The sequence below is a fragment of the Rosa chinensis genome, chromosome 2, assembly GCF_002994745.2.
Source record: "Rosa chinensis cultivar Old Blush chromosome 2, RchiOBHm-V2, whole genome shotgun sequence".
Classification (NCBI taxonomy): Eukaryota; Viridiplantae; Streptophyta; class Magnoliopsida; order Rosales; family Rosaceae; genus Rosa; species Rosa chinensis.
In genome coordinates, this window is record NC_037089.1 from 29125890 (window position 1) to 29145632 (window position 19743).

Here is a 19743-nt window from a genome sequence, read left to right on the forward strand (position 1 = left end):
GCAGCAATATCAACATTAGTATAACATTTCCAGAATGCTCCACGATATCTGGTTATCGCAGCACAGCATTCTGCCCAACTGTGAAAGATGCCTCTTTGGAATCTGCTGATTACCCTATTAACTTCTTCATTGGGGACCATAGCTTGGTTAACTTGATGATCCTCTGTCTCTGTCAACAACCATATTTGGTATGGTTGGAAGAACTTTTCTCTTTCTCTCCATCCAATTGTACTTACGATCATAGTAAAACCCATACTCTCTCAAAGCTCATATCCCTACATAGCCGTATAAACCCAGTGGTGGTTGTCAGGCTTTCTGGGAATCGGTCTTAATCACCCGAGAGAACCGGTTTTAGGTACCATCTATGAAATATTAATGGCGAAACTTTTTGTAACAGAACCTTTAGAATGTTTATATGATGAGCAAAATTATGATCATACTTTACATATTCCAAAAAATTATAATAAGGATATTTCTGTTGTTAGTAGTACTGTAAATTCTATATATATATATATATATATATATATATATATATATAAAATTAAGCCAATTCTTTTAGGGAATGGTTAAATTTTTGAACTACCATATATGCCCTCACATAATATAGATATTTCTATACGAGGATAAGATAGTCAATTGACTATATCATATTTCAAAAAATTGCAATACTTCTCATGAAAAAAGGAGAAATTTTCCCAACATCAGAAGAGAAACTATTGTAACTTTTTAAATTTTAAAAAATAAAAATAAAAACCAATTGACATGTGCTGAGCACATGTTAAGGGGCTAGTGGATAATTATTTAAGTGCTAGGTACATTTAGATATTTATTGGGTCCAATTAGCACAACCTATAAAAAGGTGGGTTTCTTCAAAAAAAAAAAGAAAAAAAAGAGGTGGGTTTATTCATTAAACTTTTTAATTTTACTTTTTGTTGAAAACAGAAAATTGATTTGCTTTTATTTTAAATTATTCTATGCAATGGCGGTTCAAGTGTAACAGCAAATTCAACATATCTCAACCGTCGATATATATAGGCAATCTTTTTTCTAATAATAAAAAAGATAATTGATGTTATCTAATATTCTATTTCTGTTTGTATAAGATAGGGGCGGATCCAAAGCACGGATGGGTAGGGCTCACGGGAATTTTGGGAAATTTTTTTACCTACATATACTATATACGAAACTACTTCGTTTCGTTGTTCAAGCCCCACCCATAACTGGAGATCGGTCTTTACTCCCTTCGGCTACTTCGTCATACTCTCCACGACTCCACTCTGATCTATTAGTGGGTGCAGGAATGCAGCAGATTCGGTCTCTCCACGACTCCACGACTCCTCTCTTCTCCGACTGTCCGTCATATTGTCCAAGAGCCCACTCTCCTCTGATCGGTCTTTAAAGCTTCTTCTTCTCTATTTCACTCAAGCTTTGATTTAATTCTTGATTAAAGCTCTAAGTTGTTGCATTCATGTTTATGACCCAGTTTTGTTTTTCTGTATTTCTTCAATTTTTGAAAGTTAATGGTATGCAGGAAAATTGCTCTTTGCTGATATCAAAACCAAGATTGAAGCTTTTTTAAAAGTAATTTTGTTTTGACAAAGGAAGCTTTGTTAAAAGTATAACAATTCTAATTCATTCGTAGCAGCCCTTGCCTAATAATATATATCATCCTATTTCTGAATATACAGAAGTGATGGATATGGAGCAAAGAAAAAGACACAATTCCAATTCCGAACTGAGAATGGAGTTGGATAGAATTAGCAACTTGCCAGGTGATGTTATAGAACTAGTTTTAACATGTTTGTCAATTAAAGAGCTAGTAAGGACAAGCATTTCATCGCGCCAGTGGAGGTACAGAGCAGCTTTGCTTCCACATCTTGTGTTTGATTATAGATGTGTGTTTTTGTTTGTATAGTGATCAATAAAAACTGAATCTTTTGTAGTAGCTTTAGATCAAAGGAACAAAATTGAGTCTTTTTGTTTGTATGGTAATCAATAAAGGGCGTGTTTTCCTTCTAACTCATGCTTGTGTTTTATTTTTTCTCTTATTCATGCTTGGGCTCTTATACATGAAGTTGTGGTTTGTTGGACTTGCAAGAGTTCTTTGTAGGCATGGTGTTAATCAATTAATCAATTTCTATCACCAATAATTTTTTTTTTTTTTTGTTAAGAAGTTCTAGCCCCAACAGATTTTCATTTCTAGATCTGCCCCTGTGTATAAGTGCACATCTGTGTACTAAATACTCTTATTATTTTAGGCTTTTAAGATGATTTTTATGACAATGCAACTAAGCAAGGGCTTTTTGGGCAATTCAAATTTTGGTGAATCTCTTTATTTTTCTAATTACTATTTAGTCCCTGATCTATCAAGTTTCTGTAAAATGTTTTGGACAAATCGGACATAAAAAATAAAGAAACCGAGTACTACACTAGTTATATAAACTGAGAGAGAGTAAAAGCAGGCGAAACGAAACAATTAGTGTTAGAATGCTAAATTTCGCAGCGATGTTCGGCAGAAGAAGACATCGTGCTCCCAAATCGCCGGCGGCGGTCGGTAAAAAGAAGGATAACTGTGGGGGTATGCTTTATCATCTACTCTGCGGTTTAGGTAGTACAATTTCGTCTCCAATTTCTTATTTCTGTTTTGAATTTGCTGGTGTGTTTTTGATTTTTGTTTTAGGGCTCGTGTGGAACATTATCTGCAATTTCCTTGTGTGTAGAGTATACTTTTTCTTGTGTAGAGTTATACTAGTTCTTGCGTAAAGTGTACTATTTCTTGCTGCGATGATCATAGGTCAATCTGCATTGCATGCAGCTGCTCATGTTTGTTTCATCAAACATTGATTTTTGCTCTTTTTATGCTAGTATTTGAATGTAATATTAGTCATCGTACTGTAATTTTTTTTTTTTAAAATTTTGGTTTTAATCTGACAATATTACCACAAACAGGAAGCAAGGTGAGACCAGAACCGGGTAGCAAGGCCAGAGGATCAAAGCATTCACATGCTGAGCCTTCGCATGGTAAGATTTTTGGATTTTTTGTTTTTATGATTTTTGGATTTTTTGTTTTTATGTTTGTGAGGAATGATATCTGCCAATTTCATTGGGCTCTATTTTTTTTTTTATCAAAGAGGATGTTTTTGGTAATTAGATGAAATACTGAGCGATCAATATTATGTATAGCCAGAAACAGATAGTGGTTATCTTGGTTTTAAGATAACTTGTCCAACCAAATAATATTGGTCTATCAGGTGATTCTGGTCTATGTGACAGTGAATATAGAGATCAAGGATTTTGGATCTCATTGCATCTGCAGTCTTATGCAATCAGACATTCATTATTTCTTTTCTTATGACAGAACATCAATATATCTGTTACTGTCTGATGCCATGTAGTCAGAGTCGCGATGTTTCTGGTTATGACATATACGCACATTGACAGGTAGTGGTGCTGGAGGACCAAATAACACTTCTGCTCGTAGGTCATGGAAAACAGGCATCAAGTCGGAAGAAAGAAAGATTGCCACTTCCCCTCCCCACGATGGTATGCTTTATTTTTGTTTTAGCGTTTGTGAGTAACGTTATATTGGATCTGCTTTCGCAGTGTGTTTTTTGGGAGAAAAAAATGTGTTGATTTTATATTATGTAATTAGAGCAAGTCCTGGGACAAACTTTTCGATTAATATGGCTTATGGTGATAACTTCTCCAGCCAAGTCATTTCAGTCCTGGTGCATGATGCATAGCTAATGAAGTATACTTTTTTTTGATGGGATCTGTTTGCATTCTAGCTGTTCATGTTTCATTAAACATTCTTGTTTGCTCTTCTTAGGGTAGCATTCAGTGGTCATAGTACTTATTATTATTGTTATTATTTATTTATTTATTTATTTTTGGTTCTTTTGCCTTTTATATTTTGTCTGACAATATAACCACAACAGGTGCTGCGTGTCCTGTTCGATTTTTCATTGTTGTCCGGGATGATTCTAAAGATGGTAAGCTTTTGATTTTTTTTTTGTTCAAGGTTTGGGAATATCTTCAGGCTCTGTGCTTTGAAGAACGTGATTGATTTTGTCATTGTTTACTGAAATGAGGTGAAATACTCTGTGCTCAATTTGGTTTTTAAGCTCCACAAGCCAGGTGTTTTTGGTTTCTAGGTATAGGTGACTTGGAATAAAGAGTTAATTGTAGTTTTGAAATATAACTTGCTCCAGTTAAATCATGTTGATCTATGGTCCATGCCCGATCCATAGCAGACAGTTTATATACTGCAAACATTTGTTGATGGGATTGTAGATCTCATTGCATCTGCAGTACTTATAATAGTCATGTGGAATATTTTCACCTAATCATTCTGGTTTAACGTTTTCAAAAACCTACAAACTACCACTAACGTCAGCCTGATTGCCTTTGGATGTTGAATGCATAGGTGACAATTGTGAGTCCAATTGTAAATGATGTGCACCGTGTGAATGGAGTTGTAGATTAAAATTGTCATTAAATACTTGAGATCTTAGGGCGAGTTGCGGTTTTTTACTCTACCGTCTTGCACCTTTATTTCCAATCAAATGAAACTACCCCCTATCCTTTTTGCATTTTGTTGCTATCCTTGGTATTGCTAGAGAATCCATCTGTAGTTTCTGTTGCGTGCTGAGGAGTCCATTTGTTTTCAAATAAATCACTAAGTCTCATTTCTTTAGTAAGCCATTGGGACTTGTGAAGCACATGTCAAAGGACTTGCTGTTGTTGTTGTGATTATTTGATTTTAACAATGTACGTGCAAAACAGGTACCTTGGCAAAAGAATCAAAGATCAACACAGGTATGCATTTATATATGCTTTTGAGTTTACGTTGTTGTTGTGATTATTTGATTTTAACAATGTACGTGCAAAACAGGTACCTTGGCAAAAGAATCAAAGATCAACACAGGTATGCATTTATATATGCTTTTGAGTTTACGTTGTTGTTGTTGTTGTTGTTGTGATTATTTGATTTTAACAATGTAAGTGAAAAACAGGTACCTTGCCCAAAGAATCAAAGATCAACGGAGGTATGCATTTATATATGCTTTTGAGTTTGCGAGTAAAGTTGTGTTCGATTAGTTTGGGCACCAAGTTTTGAAAGGAAAAAATTTTATATCTTGTATTATGTAGTTAGAGGAAATTTTGGATCAATAGGCTTTACTTGCGGCTCCTCATGTTTCGTCAACCATTCATTTTTCACTTCTTATATATCTATTCAGTGTTTGTATTTTACTGGTTTCTTGACTTTGATATTGTCACTTAGTCTGTTTTCTTTCTCCTTTTATTTTTGTCTGACAGTACATCCATTTTCTTTTTTGGTTTCTGCATCACACTTATTCATGTTCTTTTTCTTTTTATTTGTTGTATGAAACAGTTGATGAGTCTTCTTTATGTTCCAGCGATCTGGAGGTGGACTTTCCTAATGGTAAGCTTTAGATTTTGTTTTGAGGTTTGTGAGGAATATTATATGGGAATTTGTTGAGGAAATTAAATTTATTTTTAATTTTAATTTTTTTAAACAATGCTGTGCCATGAAGTTGGTTTTTGAAAATATTTTTCAGTTTCTTAACTAGCCTAGTCCTCTTGGTTTTCACATTGTGTATGCCATGAATAACTATCTGTTTTTGGGATCATAGATCTCATTGCATCTGCAGTCATTTTTGTCAATCTGAGATTCATTATTGTTTTTCTTCTGACATAACATTGATACAGCTGCTACTATCTAATAGTCCTGATATTTTTGTCGTCATATATGTTTGGTATTTAACAATATATATGATGTCATGCGATCTTCGGGTGCTTCTCAGTTCTTACTTTGGTTTCAATTAGCTGGAATTTGCTTGTGGTGTGTGTTTTACGAGGAAAAGAAGTGTTCTTCTACACATTACTACCCCATATTTTTGTGGGTATATCCACATAACTACCCTGCCTAACACTTATGAAAACCTACAAACTAGTCCTGCTGTTAGCTTGATTGACTTGGGTGTGAACGGAGTTAAAGTACATTAAAAATGTCTCTAGACACTTCAAATATTAGGGAAAATTGCAGTTCAGTACCTGTCAGTTTACCACTTTTATATCCAATCTGATCCCCCCTTCCCCCTCTGCTTTGCAATGCAGTCCTGGTATCGTTAGAGAATCCATCTAGTCTCCAATGGATGCTGATGTGGCTAATATGCAGCTCCTCTTTTACTGGCTTCTTAATATTGAAATGCATTAAATATTAAAAGAATTAGTTAAATGTTCAAACAAGAAATATAAATGGGAAGAAAAGTAATATAAGCATTTAGGTAACTCCTTCCCCGCCCACTCTGGCTTGGGGGATCTCTCACCCTTCGCCTCCTCTTACCTTCTTTTCATCCAAACTTGGCATTTGCAGCTTCTTCATTTGAGGTTGTTGCTCCCTTTGTTGTGCTTTCAACTTTTGTTTTTGGTTTTGTGAGGAATATTATCCGGAATTTTTTGGCTTGTGCTATGAAGAAATTAAGTGTCGTTAATTTTTTAAGATAGCCAAACATTTTGGATCCATTTGGGTTTTCTGGATAATTGTCCTTCCAAAACATACTGGTTTGTGGCTCTGTGCATGGAGTCACGTTGATAACTTACATAGAACAATATGACTAATTGTTATTTTTGATCTCTGCTTGAGCCGTAGCTGATAGTCTGATACACTTGTAAGTAATACTATTTTTTTATGGGAGCATAGATCATTTTGTATTGCAGCTCCTCATATTTCATTATAGATTCATTTTTTGCTATTGTTATGGTATTGAATATCATGTGGTCATAGTTTGATTTTTGGGTTTTGACATCGTCACTTATTCGTGTTTTTTTTTTTTGGTCCGACAATATAACCAGAAACAGATTATCCGGATCTGTCTGAAATCTTTACCGATGGTTATCCCTCTGATGGTAAGCTTTTGATATTTGTTTAAAATATTAATTTGTGGTCACAGTGTTTTGATGTAAATAAATGCTGGTCTTGTTGGTATGGTTGTTTTTTTTTTTTCCTGTTTTTATTTATTTATTTTTTTTTTCTGTTTTGATTTGACAAAATATTTTGTTTTTAAAGTAAACTTCACCGGGCAAGCCATTTTGATTTTTACATTATGTATAACTGACCTAGAATAATATTTTCAAAGATTACTTCTCCAGCCAAATAATTTTGGTCTATCTGGTCTTTGCATCATGCACAGCTGACAGGTAGTGTATAGTAACTTTCTGTTGATGGGATCATATATCTCATTGACTCATTGCCTCTGCAGTCTGATGTTTATAATACTCATAATCAGCATTCTTGCTTTTCTTATGACACAACATTGATTTCTGTCTTGTGTTTTGACATCATTTATACACGTGTGTGTGTGTATATATGTATCTATATTTTGTATGTATATGTTATATATATGTACACACACACTTGGTATCTAACATTCTAACAATATATGTTAAACAGGTAGTAGCGAAGAGGTCACTTCAAACAGCTCCCCTAAGTGGATCCCACTTGACAGTAGATTTGGTAATGCTTCTGGTTTTTTTTTCCCTGGAATTTGTTCGGGTGTGTGTGCTATGTAGAAGTGTTTTCTATTGGGTAAACTGCACAAAATCAAAAACCTACAATGTACACCTACTTTGGACATGTCATCAGAACTTGCTGCTTACTTGAATTGCCAAATGTGTGCAAATGGAGTTAAAGTAAATTTAAAAAGTCTTCTAAACTATTGAAAAAGAATATAACTTGGCTGTCTTACACCTCTTCTCTTTCTTTCTTTTTTGGCCAACTGTCTTACACTTTTCTATTTGCAGATTTGCGCAATGCTCGTCCTTGCCCCCCCCACGGCATCATCTAGATCTTCCTGGAACTTGTTAGGATTTCCCTCGGATGTTGGATTTTAAGAGAATAATAGACTAGTTTAAATGTTTTTGTAAAAAGCTCTCTGGGTAGATATCTGATATATGAATTTTTGGTTAATGCAATAGAATTAACATCCGGATCCTACTTTTTTGCTTTGAAATTATGTTTAAGAAATATGTGAAGATAATTTTTTTTTTTGTGGTTCTGATAAAAAAAAATAAAAATTTGTTACATGTGGTTGATTCACTTGATTATGTAACATATTTCCTCCACTTCAGATTTTGTTGGCATTATGTCCCCATAATTATTTTTTTTTCTCTCCCATCTTTCAATTCTCTAGCCTCTAGGTCTTCTATTAAATCTTCATCTTTTTCTATTCTCTTAGAGAAGGCATACCTAGATTGATAACTGGAAATCTGGAATACTGGCCCTTCAACTTCAATATAAAATCTGAAACCCCTCTTATTGAATTTAAACACCAGATCTTTGCACTCTGTTTCTGTTTGAACCTTCCTGGTTCATCCATTATGGGTTGTTGATCTGGTGAATTGCCGAATTCTGGCTCTTTGATATAATTGATATGGCTTAAAAAAAAAACCAAGTAATTTTTTTTTTCCTTTTTGGTTACATAGAGCCATAAACAGAATAAAGAAATAGAAAAAGTCACCCAAGCATTTGATTACATGATCATGCATGGGAAATATTTCCCTGTCACCTCCACGAGACAATCTTAGCACTGTAATCCTACCACCCGTAGAAGGACCATGCAAACTGGAAAGTGCGACTGATTGCCTGACAAGGTGAACAAAATCAAACTTGGTAAAATCATCTCTCCACGTCTGTGAACCCAGATAGTTTTCAGCCCAGCTACTACCAGCCCCACATGCCATGACTTTTCCCAACTCTGTCGCCATTTGGTTGCGGAATCCAACAAATATTATAACAGCCTGCTGCCCTTCCCAGCTATAGAGCCCAATAGTTGAAGGGAAATGTTCATCCTTATTTTCCTGTTTCTTCTTTCTCTTCCACTCATCAATATACCTCTCACATGCTGCTTTCACAGTGTATATATTATCCTCAATCTCCACTTCATTTTGTACCGTCCGTAACAAAACCTGACATATAGCAGCATTACCAGCTGCTGCTGCCACAACACGCTCATTGAGTTCATAGATTTTTTGTGTTGTGGCAGCAGCAGCTGGTAATGCTGCTATATGTCAGGATTTGTTATGGACGGTACAAAATGAAGTGGAGATTGAGGATAATATATACACTGTGAAAGCAGCATGTGAGAGGTATATTGATGAGTGGAAGAGAAAGAAGCAACAGGAAAATAAGGATGAACATTTCCCTTCAACTATTGGGCTCTATAGCTGGGAAGGGCAGCAGGCTGTTATAATATTTGTTGGATTCCGCAACCAAATGGCGACAGAGTTGGGAAGAGTCATGGCATGTGGGGCTGGTAGCAGCTAGGCTGATCGAGGTCATCCTGGTGCCCAGAAACAACAAGACTGTCTGAGCCAATATAGATTGCATCACGTCCAATAAGAGCTACTATTGTGGTACCTTTGCCGCTAAAGGAATTGTCCTAGCAAAAGAAGGAAACCAAAGGAGAAAAAAGAAAAAGGGATGAAGCATCTTACTTTCTAATAAAAGATTACAGATCACTATCATAGCATACATATATTATTACAAGGGCATACATCGTGTAAGCACCAATTCAGTGCTTAACCTTTGCAAAATATAAATGCTACCTACATTAACTTACTGATTGGTTTAAACATGTGTATATTCCACGGATCATATATTAGAAATTTGAGGTGTCTTTCTAGAATTTGGGGCACGAATAGAAAGCTTTAGATTGTCCTTTCCTGTAGGTACTAATGATCATATGCAAATCCTGATTTTCTCTATGATTCAAGTGAAGTTATTTTCAGAGTTTCAATCCTTAAATTTTTTTGCACAAACAAGCCACAAGAATAGTTTACTCACACCTTTAAACGCCTTGGTATATGCTTCAGCCTTTTCAGCATTTCCATCAGTTTCCTTTGCTGAAGGAATTTCAAGTTCCATGACATTCACCATGAAAGGTCTACGAAGTCTACAGCTGTAGAATATCAGATATCAGTAAAATCAAGAGGCTGATCGGAAAACTTCTAGAGAGTAACTGAAAAGAGAAAAGAATATTAAATGCATCATACTTGGAAACTTTCCGGGTAGAGATGGTTTTCTTTGAGTTACTCAGTAGCTGCACACTTGGGAGACTGAGCTTAGGATTTATACTCTGAATACTAGGTAGTCTTGTCTTCTCAGTTGAGCTGGAAGGACTCACTTGTACACTGCAATAAAGTCACACATGGACAGAAAGCTTACATCAACAATCAGATATTTCCCTGGAAAGCCTAGTGGACAAATCATGCACGTTGCAATACTCATAAAAATGAGTTATCATGGCCCTGAAGAAGATGAGCAAACTCCAACTTTTGAATTACGTTATAATTAAAACCCCAATTTTCATGCAAAGTTTACGGAAGGTCTAATTGATCAGTCTCATATTCATCTCAAAGAAATTATGGTACAACAATATTTAAAGAGCACAGAAAAAAAAAATATCAGGCTGTAAAAGTGGCGGTTCAACTTATGAATACTTCTAGAGTTATATCATATAACAAGAACTAAAGAAGACCAACTTCCTATGACAGGAGACTCGGTTTCAACTTGCAACAGTAAAATATAAGATGGAAGAGGATTATCTCACCTGACATCTTTAAGAATTTTCCCTGCTCACTTACTCCGATAGGTTCCCTTTCTCTCACTTCTTTGTTAGACAGCTGTAAGTTCCCAACTAGATTGAAATCCATATCCCTGTACAGAAAGCTCGTAAGTGTTGTTTTGAATTTGCATTTTCTTTAGAATACATGTAGCAAATATAAAAAAATTGGGATAAGCATGTATGAATCCGAAATTCTGTCCTCTTTTCAAAACAGATTTTCACAGACCAAACCAATTTTCCTCATCTGTTATAAAAGCAACACGGAATTAGACTCCGTCATTCATTTTGAATGAAAACTTGAAAAATGGTAATCTGAGAAATTTTTACAAACAAGCTTTGATGACCCAACCTTCCAAATAAAGTACATAACAGACAAAACTAATGAGAAATATGGAGTTAAAACCAAGAACTGAAATATTGAACCCAGGTTTCAGCATCAAATCAGTATAAAAATTTGTTAAGTGCTCTGCATTTTCATTATTTGAGAAAAGCCTCTGATATATCCAAAGCTGAAAAAGACCAACAATCCAATCGATACAAATTAAACCCTAACGCCATTTTGAGCTTTTAAACTAACAATTTAGGAATAGAACACAACGCACATTAGAAAATAGAAAGCACGAAATCTGAAAATGAAAAGTAACAAACTGATCCAGCGAGTAGATAGAGATTTCACACTAACATCAAACTCTAACCATAATCTACAAAACGGAGATAGCCAAATCAAGCACTTGTGCTACTAACAAGACGGAGGAATCGGTTAACATTACGTCTAGCTCTACTCGTACGAAAAATTAAAACAAAATAATCAAATTTTCCAGAAATTTCATCGTAAAAGAGAGAAGAAATTCACCGGAGCGAACCAGAAAGCAGATCACGGCAGCCGAATCCGAAGACCTAAACGACGACGTCACGACGCCACCTTCAGAAGAGAGCGAGAGAGGTCGTCCAAGCACGAGCTCAGTGTGTGTGTCTCAGCATTTATAGTGAGGGAAGGACACTCGCGCTTGGGATTAGCGCGCTCTTTTAAAGTTAATCAGACCCTTCCCTTGGGTTAACCTCTTGGGCTTCTCTAAATGGGCCAAACAGTTTGATCCCAAATTGGTAACCCAATCTACATTAGTGTGCCGTGCGCGGGTGGTTCTTTTCTTTTCTATGGGCGTGAGAGATAAAGTTTCCATGTACCTCTAAAATTGGTATTTGGACCTTCCCATTTAATAGACCTCCAACGTACTTTTACAAATAACCAATATGCTATGTACACCTCCCTAAGTTTCCCATAATACCCATTATCCAATAATATCAGTAAAAACATAATACACATCATCCAATAATATCAATAAAAAACTTTTTTTAGAGTGTTCTATTCATATACCTCCAAAATCGGTAGTTAGACTTCCATCAATTTTTGAACATTTCACAATATTATTTTACTCTTGATACAATTAAGCTGACAAAAAAAAAAAAAAAACTTGCAATTGATAGCTCCCCCTCCTCTTATTATTGTATTTTGTGGGCATATGCAGTTTATTTCTTCAACTTCCTAAGATTCCCTCGTTTCATATATTTGTTCGATGGAAACAGTACGCTCCAATGGATGGGTATGATTTAAAGAGAAAGTGGTCTGTTGGTGTTTTGGTTAGAGAATATTGCATATCCGAAATTGACTCGAGGAACTGCAAAATAAGGAACTGGTCTGTTGATTTCTCCGCTGCTTGGTAAGGATGAAGACTATAACAAAAACAAAAGGGAAAAAATGGCATGAGGATGACCATTTGTTGATTTCATACTCTAAAAGGGAAAATATATTTTTTAATTTTTTTGTCTTTCTCTTTTGTGTCTTTATTGATAATTTGACATGAGTTGACAAAATCAAATATCACTTTAAAAAAAGAAAGAGGTCTAAATGCCAATTTTAGAGGTATGAATAGAATCTCCCTAAAGTTTAATGTCTAGTAGCGCTAGAAAAGTGATTAGAAAATTACATCTCATTTTGATGTTTGCAACTTCTTTTTTTTTTCCTTTCTTTCGCTAGAAAACTTAATCATATCATTACCGACATTACGTTTACCATATACTAGTCTTGGGCCTATGTATCCACACGGTAATGAGACCATATCAGTGTGCACTGTGCAGGTGGTCGGAAAAGAAATCAATTTTTAATTTCTATGGGCATGAGAAATCAAATTGTTCTCATTCCAATGTTGTTAACTCTACGAAAGTGATCGGAAAATTACTTCTCATTCCAAAATTTGCCCAACTTTTTTCATTCTTCTATAGACTTTCTTTCCTAAATCTTTAAATCCGGAAACAAAAATAGGTCTTGAAGCTAATCAACCTCAAGGTAAATGGGCAATCTGTTCGGGCCCAAAATTGGAAATAATGTAAGGTGCTGGGGTTGTTGGAAGTGTTACACTTCAGAAAAAAGGTCTTGTGAATACTATCTAAAGTTTAATTTTCGGCCTATAAGTACACCCCGCTCCATATGCCCCTTTCGCGCCAATTCTCAACAACCAATCACATCAACCCCCACTGACTGCTTTATAAATTTGAATTTTGAAGAACCAATAGCACCAACCACCGAATCAAACCTTCGAAACCCGACCCGAATTCCAAAATGCAATCAAAATCTAGGTTGAGCTTCAAGACCGAGTTATTGGAGCAATCAGGGTAGGCCTCATCAACGGGCCGGGCCGGGCCTTACTCCATTTTTAAATAATAGCGGGCCGGGTCGGGCTAAGCCTTGCGGGCTTTTTCGGGGCGGGCCTTGCGGGCTTTATTTACAAATACATCTTTAAAGATAATATTTTTTATAAACTTATATTTATATATCATACACACCAAAGAGAAACCTCTATCAACTTAAATAAAATGAGAAAACCGACCGTTGGATGAGATTATTATAATAAATTATGAGTGTGGTAAAAAATTTAGCCAATTTCACCATATTTTCGAATCCAATCGAATTGGTCAACCGTTGTCACTTGTATGTTTTCTTGGTTGACCGATGGCATGACGACCATGAAACGTGCTTATTTTTTCACATCATGTCTGTAAATATTCCATCGATGGATGTGCGTGGACATAAGATAAAAATTTCAATTTTAATTGCAAATATGTTGGCCTATATCAATTTGCCTCATAAAGTCGTATGACTTGTATATTGCATTTAAATTGATGAGGTTCATTCTAAAGCAACTATGAAGTGGAAAATTGAATTTAGAGAAATCAACCGCTCGATTGAGAGATTGTAATGTTTTATGGTGATTGTAAAAAATTCAGCTAATTTGATTCTCGTTTCGAATTCGATCAATTAGGTCAAATTTAGTTACTTTTATAAACCTATATCTATATATCATACACTCCAAAGAGCAACCCCTATCAATTCAACGAAAATGGAAAAATGGACCGTTGGATGAGATTATTACAATAAATTATGAGTGTGGTAAAAATTTAGCCAATTTCACCATATTTTCGAATCCGATCGAATTGGTCAACCGTCGTCACTTGTATGTTTTCTTGGTTGACCGATGGCATGACGACCTCGAAACGTGCTTATTTTTTCACATCACGTTTGTAAATATTTCATCGATGGATGTGCGTGGACATAAGATAAAAAAATAATAATAATAATTACAAACACATTGGCCTATACCAATTTTCCTTCTAAAGTTGTATGACTTATACATTGCATTTAAATTGTTGAGGTTCATTCTAAAGCAACCATGAAGTGGAAAATGAATTCGGAGAAACCAACCGCTCGATTGAGAGATTGTAATGTTTTATGGTGGTTGTAGAAAATTCAGCCAATTTGGTTCTCGTTTCGAATTCGATCAACTAGGTCAAACTTAGTTACTTTTATAAACTTATATTTATATATCATACACTCCAAAGAGCAACCCCTATCAATTCAAAGAAAATGGAAAAACCGACTGTTGGATGAGTTTATTACAATAAATTATGAGTGTGGTAAAAAAATTAGCAAATTTCACCATATTTTCGAATCCAATCGAACTGGTCAACCGATATGTAGAATATATATATGCACTAATGCACATATTCTATATAGAAATATAATAACTTCCACACACACACAGATATATATATATATATATATATATCTATGTATATATATATATATAAACACACAGTCACACACACATGTGTGTGTGTGTAGAGCTACTAAACCCTCAATTACTAGTGGGGTATGGGGAAATGGTTGCATTGCTATATACGTGAAGCTGAGCGCCAAGGGCTTGATCGAAAAGCCAACTTACGTGGGAAGTTGCGGATCGGATAAATAAGAGCAACAGCAATGCCATGCACGGATGAGTATGTGCGGTCATTCATCGACTTTCAGGAGCTGCATTACGATGAGGGAATCAGGGCCAGAAAAGAAGTGAGCGGGTTCACGGATTGGAGGCACTTGCGGCACTTGACAGTTGATTTTGGGTGGGGGGTCGTGTGACTGTTTTGCGGCTTTCGAGGAACTAGGAGTGTTGAGCGTTGGCTTTTCTTGCCTTGTTCTGGAAGCAATGGAAAGAAAGATGGGTTCAAGATTAATTATGGTGAATCTGAGAGAGTGCTATGCCTGGTTTTAGAAAGGATCGGAGATGGACGAGTTTAGCAGCCAAGAATTTGGGTTGTCCTTGTTGTAATTAAGAAATAGGCCTCTCAATTTCTTGTCTCATGACAGTCATCTCTTCTCTGCGCGCGTTGAGAAAGAAAAAAAAAAGTGGATTAAGATACAACTATAAGCCTGTTGAATACAAAATAATTTAATGTAACCGCATACTATCTTACAGCATTTTCATCAATTTGAAAGGGATAGAAAAAGCTGAAGAAACTTTCAAGTTTCTTTCACCAAGCAGTACATTTTCAGGATACCGTACCATTCAATTTCCACCCTGCAGAGCACAAAGCATAGCCAAATTATAGTCCAACAATCATGCCTTAAGGTACAAGCCAACCAAACGACAAAAAAAAGAAGAAGTACCGAGTCAAACTTACTCAGATCAGAGCATAGTACATGTTTTGAGCAGTTGACTTGTTTGTGAATCAATTCACTCCACAGGTACTGTCGATGTTTGATCACTAGCTAGCTAAGTTGCTTCAAGTTCAAGGAGATACCAAAAAGGGTGGCTTGGTTGTGTTGGCCATTAAAGATGATATTAATTAATTTCTAGGTTCAAATGATAATATATTAAGAGAATGACATACATAAATTTAGGAAAATCGCCGACTTTAAGTAATCTTAATTTTTAGGTTATGAGATCCGAGTACAACTATATTTGAAGAGATAAATCATTAGATCATCTGAGTCTTGGAATATTGATAAGAGGAGCGAAGCAACTTGAGCATCGAGAGAGGAGCTGAAACCAGTTTGTTTCTCAAAGCACAGAAAGACCAAACAAAACTAATTTTAGTAAGGGTCCTTGACCCAAAGCCTCAAAATGAACAAAAATTATCCTACTTACCCCAACAAAAGATTTTTGTTCCCACATACACAATTTGATGTCAAATGACCATTTTATCCTCAATCCAATTAAAGATTTACAACCAAACGCCTCTCTCTCTCTCTCTCTCTCTCTCTCTCTCTCTCTCTCTCTCCCCCCCCCCTGTCACGATCTTGGCTAGATCGTCATCGGTCCGGCGACGCCGCGAGCTGACCCAACATCATCTTCCTATTTCGGCTACACCATCCACACCGAGATCGTCGAGTGAGCATCTCCATGGGGAAGGCAACGTCGTCGACATCGTCTTCTGGGGGAACGCCATCGTTTGCATCACCGATTCGAATCAGCTCTTGAATATCGGATTTCCGGAACTCGAACCCGTTGCTCGCCGACCCGGAGATCTAGGACTGCCACTTTGATGGCTGTGATCGAGGAGCCGCCACTTTGTATGGCCGTGATCAAGCCGCAGTAGACTATGTCTGGCAATGTGGAGGTTCTGCTTGCGATTTCAGAGCGTTGGGTTTGGCCGTGGAGGCAGACGAAGTGCAGCAGTGAGCGGTTTGATCTGATTTGGTGCCCAGAGCATTTTCTGGTTGCCCAAATTAGAAGTTTTTTTTTTTTTTTTTTTTTAAGTAATGGGGCAGAAGGAAATGAAAAAAATAAGGGACCCAAAACAGGGCCCCCAAATGCAAACATGAACCACACTAATTGGCAGGGACTAGTTTAGTCTAGATTTTGGTCCATGGTAATTGATTATTGAATGGAGTCTTGGTGTTATCCATTGTACCATTATGCTATGATTTTAGGTTGGTTTTACATTTTCTACCTTTATTCATGTTTTACTGATCACCAATGGTAATTGCTTTAGGTTGAGACTGCATGTTGGGGGCAATAGACGTCTATTGGGGGCAGAATTTCGGCGATCGAAAGTTATATTGAGGGGCAATAGACGTCTATTGAGGGGCAATAGACGTTTTGAATTGATGTAATTTAATTATTTTTTTTTCTTTAATCAAACTTTATTTGTCTGGATTTAAGGAGATTAATTCTCATTCTGGCGACCGAAAGTTCTATTGGGAGGCAATACGCTATTGGGGCAATAGATGTCTATTGGGGGGCAATAAACCTTTCCGGTGAGGTTTCAGAAATTTCCGATGGGCGGCGGTCGGTGATCGGAATCCGGCGACCGGTGACCGGTGATGGGAATTCGGCGGCCGGTGACCGGGCTCCGGTGAAGTCCCTTATGGTTTCTCTCTCTTCCATTCTCTCTCTCTCTCTCTTTCTAAGCAACAAAGGTGAGGGTAAAATGGTATTAAAAAAAATAAAAACAAAACAAAATCTTAACGGTGTATTAGGGAAGATCTCCTTAGAGTGTTTTGGATAAGAGAGAATTAAAAAAACTTAATGAGATAAGTGGGAAAAAAATCTCTAGAAATGGGGTAAATGAACAAAAACCCTTTTAATAATTAAGAGTCGGTTCATTGAAATAAAAAATTGATCAAGAATTCATTTTGTGAGCTGCATTAGACCATTAAAAGATTGATTATTGATTTCATGGGTTCAAGAAATGATGGCTGTGCGAAGTAGTAGTGCAAAGTCTACTGAAACGATGCTTTAAATGGGTTTTGATTAAACAAAAACTCAAAAACTGATGCTACCCACCTTTGTCAAGTGGGGTTTGCCCTATCCTTCTAATTCAAAGGGCTGATCCAAGTTTATAATGCTACCCACCTTTATCAGGTGGGAGTGCCCTTCTAACCTGAAGAGCTTAGGGGCGTCTTCACCTAAGTGAAGAAACCAATCCAACAACCTCATCATTTCACACAACAATCACTTTAAATGCCATGCTTACATGCTTAGGCAATAAAAACATTGTTGTAAATACTTATAAATATTAACATAATAGAACTTTTTTTCAATGTGGGATTCCAATGTTTCTTAAGTTCTTGGATGAAACAAAGTGAAATTGAAGCAGATGAGGTATTTGCCTTTCAGTTAGAGAATATTCTGATTCCCAACAATCATACAAACAATTGTGTAGGATCATAGGGAACGAGAAATTCAACTATGTATGGGAGGGAAAGATGCCCCATATCCAAATCATCGAGTTTTCTTTTCCTTTTGGCTATGCATTTTGCAAAGTCTAATTTACGTCATTTTGGTTATTTCCCAATGCCACTATGACCCCAACCCCGTACCTTCACGCCTTCATGTCTTCATATTTCGATCCTTTACAATGGCCAAAACTCACAATAAAGTCACAATATATAGTGCAGGTTAAACAGTAAAGAGAGATCGATCTAGAAAGTGCAGTAGTGCTTGGAGGAGGAGAAGTAAAAGTGTAAAACTTCAGGTAAATATCGATAAGTTTTCAATTTTATTTCTACTTATAAAGATTGATTTTACATTTTGAATTAGGAAACTGTTCTTAAATTCGTACTCCTAGCTAGTTGGCTTACGGTTCTTCAGAGATCAAACCGTAAATAACACTGCCATTCTGATGATTTCAGAACAGACTGTCTACCACATGCAGCTGTCCTTTCACTAACAGATCAATATATTTGTTTCTTGTTCCTTAGAAATTTGTAAAGCAATGGAGGGTGGCAGCAGCTCAAACAAGAAATTCCAAGGTACTAAAATTGATATATATTTCAATGCTTTCTCTTTTAAATGTTTAGCATAGAGAGGATTACCATACAACTATAAGCCTGTTGAATACAAAATAATTTAATGTAACTGCATACTATCTTACAGCATTTTCATCAATTTGAAGGGGATGGAAAAAGCTGAAGAAACTTTCACGTTTCTTTCGTCAAGCAATACATTTTCAGGACACCATTCCATTTCGACCTTGCAGAGCACAAAGCATAGCCAAATTATAGTCCAACAACCATGCCTTAAGGTACAAGCCAACCAAACGACCAAAAAAAAAAAGAGGTACCGTGTCAAACTTACTCTGTTACTTTTTTTTTTTTTTTAATTAGGGCAAGCAACACCCGTTAGGTTGGAGTGGTAGTGCTCCTCCCTAAACTTTCATTATTCATAGAAGGATAGTACACCGAGGGGGACATATAACCTGAACCTCGATTTAACATACAATCATCCTCAATAAGGACGTCCTGAATAATATCTTGAGTTTCCTCCACCCAAAACTCATCCAAACTGGATGTACTAGCAACATGCGCTAGCCTATGAGCTATACCATTTGCTTCCCTATAGACATGTCTAAGAAGAATAAGATTGAAATCTTCCATATAACGTTTACAATCATGCAAAATAAGACCAACCTCAGACAAGTCATTTTCTTCTCTAGCCAGGGCAGCCAGCACTGTAGCACTGTCAATTTCAAATTCAACTTCACCCCACTGATGATGAATAGCGACAAGCAGACCAGCCCGCATTGATTCAGCCTCCACCTGCAAGGCAGACTGCGCATGGGGAATTTGCCTGGCCAAAGCAGCTGCACATTGTCCGAACTCATCTCTCACAATCACTCCTATTCCTCCCTTCCCATTAGAAGCCTGGTAAGCTCCATCAACATTCACTTTGAGCCTCCCACTAGGTGGACAACGCCATTTCGTAGCTGGCCTGTCTTTTAATTCTATGCACTTTCTGGGGGTGAACCTTTTGATAATCGG

The 19743-nt window shown here is 36.4% G+C and overlaps 1 protein-coding gene and 2 long non-coding RNA genes across 13 annotated transcripts; 2 read left to right on the forward strand and 1 right to left on the reverse strand.

Moving 5' to 3' along the window:
• Nucleotides 1–2400: 2400 nt before the first annotated feature.
• On the forward strand, nucleotides 2401–8122 carry LOC112185952. Of its 11 annotated transcripts, none has more exons than XM_040513791.1 (11): nucleotides 2403–2611; nucleotides 2950–3021; nucleotides 3442–3543; nucleotides 3939–3992; nucleotides 4786–4818; nucleotides 4895–4927; nucleotides 5016–5048; nucleotides 5396–5446; nucleotides 6886–6933; nucleotides 7478–7540; nucleotides 7828–8122. In XM_040513791.1, exons 1-11 carry the CDS (start codon nucleotides 2488–2490, stop codon nucleotides 7869–7871), a joined length of 657 nt encoding a protein of 218 aa, XP_040369725.1. In that variant the 5' UTR covers nucleotides 2403–2487; the 3' UTR covers nucleotides 7872–8122. The 11 variants fall into 11 exon arrangements, with proteins under 11 accessions (XP_040369727.1, XP_040369729.1, XP_040369731.1 ...); XM_040513789.1 differs by having other exon boundaries at nucleotides 2408–2611; nucleotides 6880–6933; XM_024324280.2 differs by having other exon boundaries at nucleotides 2410–2608.
• Nucleotides 8123–9071: 949 nt separating this feature from the next.
• Nucleotides 9072–11618, reverse strand: LOC112183417. The gene is made up of 5 exons (XR_002929893.2): nucleotides 11503–11618; nucleotides 10635–10741; nucleotides 10078–10215; nucleotides 9871–9983; nucleotides 9072–9464 (listed from the first exon to the last, which is right to left on the reverse strand). It is a non-coding gene; the product is annotated as an uncharacterized LOC112183417 (long non-coding RNA).
• Nucleotides 11619–18378: 6760 nt separating this feature from the next.
• On the forward strand, nucleotides 18379–18999 carry LOC121051463. Its single transcript, XR_005805786.1, has 3 exons — nucleotides 18379–18458; nucleotides 18685–18735; nucleotides 18860–18999. It is a non-coding gene; the product is annotated as an uncharacterized LOC121051463 (long non-coding RNA).
• The last annotated feature ends 744 nt before the right edge of the window (nucleotides 19000–19743 follow it).

What these genes read in the sequence shown, in the direction of transcription:
- LOC112185952 (XM_040513789.1), top strand. Translation starts at nt 2,488, where the DNA reads ATGCTAAATTTCGCAGCGATGTTCGGCAGAAGAAGACATCGTGCTCCC. An exon ending in CACTTCCCCTCCCCACGATG is followed by an intron (nt 3,544 to 3,938) that starts GTATGCTTTATT and finishes TAACCACAACAG; the next exon opens with GTGCTGCGTGTCCTGTTCGA. An exon ending in CGATGGTTATCCCTCTGATG is followed by an intron (nt 6,934 to 7,477) that starts GTAAGCTTTTGA and finishes TATGTTAAACAG; the next exon opens with GTAGTAGCGAAGAGGTCACT.